Raw genomic sequence first — 10,000 nt, forward strand, 5'->3', positions numbered from 1 at the left:
GAACCGCTGCACTAACCCCTTACTCTAACCCTAATTGTAACCCTATCCCTAACCCCTAAGATTAAAATAGCCTCCTTGTTTTACTATACTTGTGGGGACTTTTCTGGATTTTAGGTCCCCACAAGGATAGAAGAGCCAACACACACACACACACACATACACACACACACACACACACACACACACACACACACACACACACACACACACTGTATGATTAAACAGATATACCTCTCTTCTCTCCCTCAGGGCATGTAACTCAGTCTTCACTGCTCTGGACCACTGTCAGGAGGCTGTGGAGATCACCAGTGAAGACCATGTGATACAGGTACACACATACACACACACAAACACACACACAGTCATTCAGCCACACTGAAACACAATGGGTTGTTTAGGTATTCAGGTAATTATATTGTAAAATAAACAAACATGAAAAACGAATCATTCTTATCCCTCTCGTTCCCTCTCCCCCAGTACGTGAACCCAGCGTTTGAGCACATGATGGGATACCATAAAGGAGAGTTAATAGGGAAAGAGCTGACAGAACTCCCCAAGAGTGACAAGAACCGAGCAGATCTTCTAGACACCATCAACACCTACATCAAGAAAGGAAAGGTGAGCTTCAGCCACGGTGGAGGTGAGAGATCCTCAGAGAGCCCAAAACCTCAACACCTGGTTGAAGATCATCCACCCATTCTTTATATTTGTCTAGTGTTTTCTGTCCAGTTGTCTCTGTCATTTCCTCATTGTATGAATGTTATATTGTTGTCTGACTGTATGTTCCGACAATGTCTCTAGGAGTGGCAGGGGATCTACCACGCCAGGAGGAAGTCAGGTGACAGCATACAGCAGCACGTCAAGATTACGCCTGTCATTGGCCAGGGAGGGTAAGTCACTTACGACATCACTTCCTCTATAAGGGGCCAGACATCTTAACTTTATTGCACTGGGGACTGGCAGGCTATTGTATGGTCTTCCACCTTGAATTGATAACTGGTTGTGTAACTGGTAGTTACACAAAGATGGTTCCCAATCTAATATGCTTTGCTTTCCATCTCTTTACAGTAAAATCCGCCATTTTGTCTCCATCAAGAGGCCCCACAGTGACAACAACAAACAGGTGAGCAGGCATGGAAGTTATTTTTGTGTTTCATTTAACGAGAGCAGTCATGGTGGTCTTAATGATTGATAGTTACATTATCTATTCTTCAACTGTACTTATATAAGATAAATGAATACCCCGTCAAGGAAAAAACATTTATTGGTCTCCCCTTTTTTTCTGTCAAGTATCACATAACTCCAGTATGATGTAACTCGTATGGCCTCAAGGTCTTGTGGATCAATGGCAGCTCTATGCTGTATGGAAGGCATGTGGCGTCTGCTGTGTTTGCCAGGATTGTAGCTTCATGGTAAATATTAAATATTAAATATGTGGCCTCAAGTGGTTCAGAGCCAGCCCTGTGCTAGCCATGGGAAGACAAATGTCTTCTACTGTATGATACCTAGCCATACATTACCTTTTATTGCATGTACAGTATGTTCCGTGTTGAAAAAAACAGCATAGACCAGCCTAAATTTCAAGCTGGCCCATGCTGGTCTATGCTGGTCAAGCTGGTCGGACCAGCATGGTCTAGCTGGTTAGGCTGGCCGACCAGCTGGTGATGCTGGTGACCAGCTCATGCTGGTATGCTGTTATGCTGGTGACCAGCTTATGCTGGTGATGCTGGTATGCTGTTGTGCTGGTGACCAGCTTATGTTGGTGATGCTGGTATGCTGGTGACCAGATTATGCTGGTGATGCTGTTATGCTGGCGACCAAGCTGGTCTATGCTGGCGACCAAGCTGGTCCATGCTGGTCTATGCTGGTCCAGAATGGTCTAGCTCAGGGGTCTTCAACCTTTTCTTGCCCAGGGACCCCCTCCCAGGCAAACCGGCAACCCAGGGACCCCATCAGACGTTAGCCAAAAAATATACTGTCTTGTCTTGTCTCATCAGGTGAATGATAATAGCAAGGAATGGTAATCAACATTTTTAAATGAATAGATTTGGTAGATAGTTTTCCATTATTTCTGACCTCCCCACATTATAATTGGAAGAGGAAGTGTAAACTCTAACATAGCCTATTAGCTAGAAAGTTAACTCCAAACACATTTTTGCGAAGAGCAGCTGTTTAGCTAGTAAACAGAAGTTAGCCATGTGTTGGCAAAAATGTATGTCCAAGTCAAGAAAGCTTACCAGCAGTCAACGGCACTTGCCGCATTGGTAGCCTATCCACGGGGGCTTTTTCAAAGCCAATGTCAGATACTCCAGCGAGTGTAATTGGCTCCAATGAGTGTAATTTGCTCAATATTAGGAGTTTAGAAATAAAGTTGACATCATTATAAATAAGATATTATTTCCTACTGTATTATATTATATATTCATAAAAAAATATTATTTTCCACTTTTTTATATATATATATATATATTTCCGCAGACCCCCTGCAGTACTAGGGACCGGGGACCCCTTTTTGAATACCCCTGGTCAAGCTGGTCAACCACACCCATCATTATCATATTTCCCAGCATGCTCTAATGCAGTTTTTTGGGGGGAGTTTCAATATATTTATTGTTTGTTGTGTTTTTGCATGTACATTGATTAATTCATCTTATGCTACACAAAGTTAATAACATATTTTCTTCTAAACTAATCCAATCTGTTAGTTGGACTTTACTGAATTACTGAAATGGTTGTTCCAGTTCAAATGATTTAAGTCAGAGGTGACAAAAGCCCCGGGGACTACATTCAGTCTTCAACGAGGTCCAGGGGAGGCACACTATAAATATATTTCCTTGCCGTCCAAATTTGTAAAAAGTAGTCCTCTATCCATCGTTTTTGGAATTTCCAATGCTCCCTGACTGTCTAGCTGTAATAGTGAGCTAGACACAGTCAAGAAACGGTATTAATGTAGGTCCATTATCATTTCTACACAGTTTCGATTTGGCTTTAGTCATTTTCATGTACATTGAGTCTGTAAAAAAAAGTATATATATACACTACCAGTCAAAAGTTTGGACACACCTACTCATTCAAGGGTTTTTCTTTATTTTTACTTTGTAGAATAATAGTGAAGACATCAAAACTATGAAATAACACATATGGAATCATGTAGTAACCAAAAAAGTGTTAAACAAATCAAAATATATTTTATATTTGAGATTCTTCAAATAGCCACCCTTTGCCTTGATGTCAGCTTTGCACACTCTTGAAATCCTCTCAACCAGCTTCATGAGGTAGTCACCTGGAATGCATTTCAATTAGCAGGTGTGCCTTCTTAAAAGTTAATTTGTGGAATTTCTTTCCTTCTTAATGCGTTTGAGTCAATCAGTTGTGTTGTGACAAGGTAGGGGGGGTATACAGAAGATATCCCTATTTGGTAAAATACCAAGTCCATATTATGGCAAGAACAGCTCAAATAAGCAAAGAGAAACAACATTCCATCATTACTTTAAGACATGAAGGTCAGTCAATATGGAACATTTCAAGAACTTTGAAAGTTTATTCAAGTGCAGTCGCAAAAACCATCAAGTGCTATGATGAAACTGGCTCTCATGAGGACTGCCACAGGAATGGAAGACCCAGAGTTACCTCTGCTGGAGAGGATAAGTTCATTAGAGTTACCAGCCTCAGAAATTGTATCCCAAATAAATGCTTCACAGACACATCTCAACATCGACTGTTCAGAGGAGACTGTAAGAATCAGGCCTTCATGGTCGAATTGCCGCAAAGAATCCACTACTAAAGGACACAAATAATAAGAAGAGACCTGCTTGGGCCAAGAAACATGCACAATGGACATTAGACCGGTGGAAATGTGTCCTTTGGTCTGGAGTCCAAATTGGAGATTTTTGGTTCCAACCGCCGTGTCTTTGTGAGACACGGTGTGGGTTAACGGATGATCTCTGCATGTGTAGTTCCCACCATAAAGCATGGAGGAGGAGGTTTTATGGTGTGGGGGTGCTTTGCTGGTGACACTGTCTGTGATTTATTTAGAATTCAAGGTACACTTAACCAGCATGGCTACCACAGCATTCTGCAGCGATACGCCATCCCATCTGGTTTGGGTTTAGTGGGACTATTATTTGTTTTTCAACAGGACAATGACCCAACACACCTCCAGGCTGTGTAAGGGCTGTTTTACCAAGAAAGAGAGTGATGGAGTGCTGCATCAGATGACCTGGCCTCCACAATCCCCCAACCTCAACCCAATTGAGATGGTTTGGGATGAGTCGGATGGCAGAGTGAAGGAAAAGCAGCCAACAAGTGATCAGCATACAGTGGGGGAAAAAAGTATTTAGTCAGCCACCAATTGTGCAAGTTCTCCCACTTAAAAAGATGAGAGAGGCCTGTCATTTTCATTATAGGTACACGTCAACTATGACAGACAAATTGAGGAAAAAAAATCCAGAAAATCACATTGTAGGATTTTTTATGAATTTATTTGCAAATTATGGTGGAAAATAAGTATTTGGTCACCAACAAACAAGCAAGATTTCTGGCTCTCACAGACCTGTAACTTCTTCTTTAAGAGGTTCCTCTGTCCTCCACTCGTTACCTGTATTAATGGCACCTGTTTGAACTTGTTATCAGTATAAAAGACACCTGTCCACAACCTCAAACAGTCACACTCCAAACTCCACTATGGCCAAGACCAAAGAGCTGTCAAAGGACACCAGAAACAAAATTGTAGACCTGCACCAGGCTGGGAAGACTGATTCTGCAATAGGTAAGCAGCTTGGTTTGAATAAATCAACTGTGGGAGCAATTATTAGGAAATGGAAGACATACAAGACCACTGATAATCTCCCTTGATCTGGGGCTCCACGCAAGATCTCACCCCGTGGGGTCAAACTGATCACAAGAACGGTGAGCAAAAATCCCAGAACCACACGGGGGGACCTAGTGAATGACCTGCAGAGAGCTGGGACCAAAGTAACAAAGCCTACCATCATTAACACACTATGCCGCCAGGGACTCAAATCCTGCAGTGCCAGACGTGTCCCCCTGCTTAAGCCAGTACATGTCCAGGCCCGTCTGAAGTTTGCTAGAGTGCATTTGGATGATCCAGAAGAGGATTAGGATAATGTCATATGGTCAGATGAAACCAAAATAGAACTTTTTGGTAAAAACTCAACTCGTGGTGTTTGGAGGACAAAGAATGCTGAGTTGCATCCAAAGAACACCATACCTACTGTGAAGTATGGGGGTGGAAACATCATGCTTTGGGGCTGTTTTTTTGCAAAGGGACCAGGACGACTGATCCGTGTAAAGGAAAGAATGAATGGGGCCATGTATCATGAGATTTTGAGTGAAAACCTCCTTCCATCAGCAAGGGCATTGAAGATGAAACATGTCTGGGTCTTTCAGCATGACAATGATCCCAAACACACCGCCCGGGTAACGAAGGAGTGGCTTCGTAAGAAGCATTTCAAGGTCCTGGAGTGGCCTAGCCAGTCTCCAGATCTCAACCCCATAGAAAATCTTTGGAGGGAGTTGAAAGTCCGTGTTGCCCAGCGACAGCCCCAAAACATCACTGCTCTAGAGAAGATCTGCATGGAGGAATGGGCCAAAATACCAGCAACAGTGTGTGAAAACCTTGTGAAGACTTACAGAAAACGTTTGACCTGTGTCATTGCCAACAAAAGGTATATAACAAAGTATTGAGAAACTTTTGTTATTGACCAAATACTTATTTTCCACCATAATTTGCAAATAAATTCATTAAAAATCCTACAATGTGATTTTCTGGATATTTCTTTCTCATTTTGTCTGTCATAGTTGACGTGTACCTATGATGAAAAGTACAGGCCTCTCTCATCTTTTTAAGTGGGAGAACTTGCACAATTGGTGGCTGACTAAATTCTTTTTTTCCCCACTGTATGTGGGAACTCCTTCAAGACTGTTGGAAAAGCATTCCAAGTGAAGCTGGTTGAGAGAATGCCAAGAGTGTGCAAACCTGTCATAAAGGCAAAGGGTGGCTATTTGAAGAATCTCAAATATATTTATTTTCTTGATTTTTGTAACACTTTGTTGGGTACTACATGACTCCATATGTGTTATTTCATAGTGTTGATGTCTTCACTGTTATTCTACAATGTAGAAAATAGTATAAAGATAGAAAAACCTTTGAATGAGTAGGTGTGTCTGATCAGTCTATAATTTGTGAGAGACAGAATAACAACAACAAAAATCCAGAAAAACGCATGTCAAAAATGTTATTAATTGATTTGCATTTTAATGGGGGAAATAAGTATTTGACCCCTCTGCAAAACATGACTTAGTACTTGGTGGCAAAACCCTTGTTGGCAATCACAGAGGTCAGACGTTTCTTGTAGTTGGCCACCAGGTTTGCACACATCTCAGGAGGAATTTTGTCCCACTCCTCTTTGCAGATCTTCTTCAAGTCATTAAGGTTTCAAGGCTGACGTTTGGCAACTCGAACCTTCAGCTCCCTCCACAGATTTTCTATGGGATTAAGGTCTGGAGACTGGCTAGGCCACTCCAGGACCTTAATGTGCTTCTTCTTGAGCCACTCCTTTGTTGCCTTGGCCGTGTGTTTTGGGTCATTGTCATGCTGGAATACCCATCCACAACCCATTTTCAATGCCCTGGCTGAAGGAAGGAGGTTCTCACCCAAGATTTGACTGTACATGGCCCCGTCCATCGTCCCTTTGATGCGGTGAAGTTGTCCTGTCTCCTTAGCAGAAAAACACCCCTTAGCATAATGTTTCCACCTCCATGTTTGACGGTGGGGATGGTGTTCTTGGGGTCATAGGAAGCATTCCTCCTCCTCCAAACACGGCGAGTTGAGTTGATACCAAAGACCTCCATTTTGGTCTCATCTGACCATAACACTTTCACCCAGTTCTCCTCTGAATCATTCAGATGTTCATTGGCAAACTTCAGACGGGCATGTATATGTGCTTTCTTGAGCAGGGGGAGATTGCGGGCGCTGCAGGATTTCAGTCCTTCACGGCGTAGTGTGTTACCAATTGTTTTCTTGGTGACTAGTGTCCCAGCTGCCTTGAGATCATTGACAAGATCCTCCCGTGTAGTTCTGGGCTGATTCCTCACCGTTCTCATGATCATTGCAACTCCACGAAGTGAGATCTTGCATGGAGCCCCAGGCCGAGGGAGATTGACAGTTATTTTGTGTTTCTTCCATTTGCGAATAATCACACCAACTGTTGTCATCTTCTCACCAAGCTGCTTGGCGATGGTCTGGTAGCCCATTCCAGCCTTGTGTAGGTCTACAATATTGTCCCTGACATCCTTGGAGAGCTCTTTGGTCTTGGCCATGGTGGAGAGTTTGGAATCTGATTGATTGATTGCTTCTGTGGACAGGTGTATTTTATACAGGTAACAAGCTGAGATTAGGAGCACTCCCTTTATTAGTGTGCTCCTAATCTCAGCTCGTTACCTGTATAAAAGACACCTGGGAGCCAGAAATCTTTCTGATTGAGAGGGGGTCAAATACTTATTTCCCTCATTAAAATGCAAATCAATTTATAACATTATTGACATGTGTTTTTCTAGATTGTTTGTTGTTGTTATTCTGTCTCTCACTGTTCAAATAAACCTACCATTAAAATTATAGACTGATAATTTCTTTGTCAGTAGGCAAACGTACAAAATCAGCAGTGGATCAAATACCCTTTTCCCTCACTGTATATATATATATATATATATATATATATATATATATATACATACAGTGCACAGGAGGCTGGTGGCACCTTAATTGAGGAGAACGGGATTGTGGTAATGGCTGGAGGAATGAGTGGAATGATATCAAATACATCAAACACATGGTTTCCATTCCACATTTTGTTGTGTTACAGCCTGAATTCCAAATGGGTAAAAAAAATATATATATATTCTCACCCATCTACACACAATACTCCATAATGACAAAGTGAAAACATGCTTTAGTAATTTATGAAAATTTATGAAAATGAAATACAGAAATATCTCATTTAGATAAGTATTCACACCCCTGAGTCAATACTTTGTAGAAGCACCTTTGGCAGCGATTACAGCTCTGAGTCTTTCTGGGTAAGTCTCTAAGAGCTTTCCACACCTGGATTGTGCAACATTTGCCCATTATTCTTTTCAAAGTTCTTCAAGCTCTGTCATTGCTAGATAACCATGTTCATGTCCTGCCATATATTCTCAAGTAGATTTAAGTCAAAACTGTAACTCGGCCACTCAGGAACATTCACTTTGTTCTTGGTAAGCAACTCCAGTGTAGATTTGGCCTTGTGTTTTAGGTTATCGTCCCCCTGAAAGGTGAATTAATCTCCCAGTGTCTGGTGGAAAGTAGACTGAACCAGGTCTCCCTCTAGGATTTTGCCTGTGCTTAGCTCCATTCCATTAATTTTTTATCCTGAAAAACTCCCCAGTCCTTAACGATTACAAGCATACCCATAACATGATGCATCCACCACTATGCTTGAAAATATGGAGAGTGGTACTCAGTAAAGTGTTGTATTGGATTTGCCCCAAACATAACACTTTGTTTTCAGGACAAAAAGATAATTGCTTTGCCAAATTTTTTGCAATATTACTTTAGTGCCTTGTTGCAAACAGGATGCATGATTTGGAATGTTTTTATTCTGTACAGGCTTCCTTCTTTTCACTCTGTCAATTAGGTTAGTATTGTGCAGTAACTACAATGTTGTTGATCCTTCCTCAGTTTTCTCCTATCACAGCCATTAAACTCTGTAACTGTTTTAAAGTCACCATTGACCTCATGGTGAAATCCCTGAGCGGTTTCCTTCCTCTCCGGCAACTGAGTTAGGAAAGACGCCTGTATCTTTGTAGTGACTGGGTGTATTGATACACTATCCAAAGTGTAATTAATAACTTTTTTATTTTTATTTATTTTATTTCACCTTTATTTAACCAGGTAATTAATAACTTCACCATGCTCAAAGGGATATTCAATCGCAATTTAATCCATTTTAAATTCAGGCTGTAACACAACAAAATGTGGAAACAGTCAATGGGTGTGAGTACTTTCTGAAGGCACTGTATATACATTTTGTATTTTTTTACTCAAACCACTCACGGGCCGGATTGGACCTCCCTCGGGCCGTATGTTTAACACCCCTGATTTAGGTAGTTTAACCCTGGCAGTCATTCTGAATGCAGATTGTTGGTGAATGAAAGTTGAAGTCATTGGATATTCCCACTCTGGCTGGATTCCAATAGGAATTAAACATCACTTTATAAACCAGCATAATGTGACTTGCAGGCCTGATGTAGCCACTGTATTAGGGAAAAATTAGGCCCTCAAAGTAAGGCCTTATGAAATATGTAATGTGCTGTCTTAAATAATAAAGCACTTTGATTAAGCTGGTCAACAGCATACCACGCTGGTCACCAGTGTCCAAAACACATGCTGGTATGCTGGTCACCAGCGTACAAAACATAGTGAAGGCTTATCACCAGCAAAAACACAGTGAAGGAACCAGCAAAAACACGGTGAAGGCGGGTGACCAGCATGACCAGCCTATGCTGGTCAATGCTGTTTTTTTCAGCAGGGTTGACCCCCAGGGTTCAGTGTGACAGACAACACTATGCTATGTGGTAAACATTGATTGTCCACTCTACTGTGTATGTACAGTACCATGTGAACAGTTGTCTGCTGTCTGTGGACCCACTTTAAGTTACTTTGGCATGCTAGCATTGTTTTGGCATTTATGGCATCTGTAGTCTACAGTGGCCTGTTTGTTTTGGCTTGCCTAGGAGCAGGTGTGTGGTTCTCAGTAGGATTCCAGGCTAACAGCTACTGTTCATGCTAAGTTAGTGCTAAGCTACAGACGCCGCCAAGGCTATTAATACCTACAGGACAAACTGCCTTTCATCTGCTGTCTCTGACTGACGGTGAGTAAAAGCCCGGCTACCGCTGTCCTGTTCTCTCTCCTGACTCCTAGCCTTGGGAATCTTAGAGTTG

General features: G+C 41.8%; 1 protein-coding gene across 3 annotated transcripts in view; it reads left to right on the top strand.

Annotated features, from left to right (window-relative positions):
• Positions 1 to 10,000, top strand: part of LOC311128394 (high affinity cAMP-specific and IBMX-insensitive 3',5'-cyclic phosphodiesterase 8B-like) — a gene marked incomplete at both ends in the record, with an annotated part of 57,322 nt that overhangs the window by 25,183 nt on the left and 22,139 nt on the right. For 2 of the 3 annotated variants that reach the window (XM_084160513.1, XM_084160514.1), the window contains 4 exons: positions 250 to 328; positions 478 to 618; positions 802 to 890; positions 1,069 to 1,123. In XM_084160513.1, the coding sequence (XP_084016639.1) occupies positions 250 to 328; positions 478 to 618; positions 802 to 890; positions 1,069 to 1,123 (364 nt within the window). The remainder of the gene's footprint in view (positions 1 to 249; positions 329 to 477; positions 619 to 801; positions 891 to 1,068; positions 1,124 to 10,000) is intronic. The other variant, XM_084160515.1, reaches the window with a different exon arrangement.

The sequence above is a fragment of the Coregonus lavaretus genome (assembly GCF_964263955.1).
Source record: "Coregonus lavaretus genome assembly, chromosome: 4".
NCBI lineage: Eukaryota > Metazoa > Chordata > Actinopteri > Salmoniformes > Salmonidae > Coregonus > Coregonus lavaretus.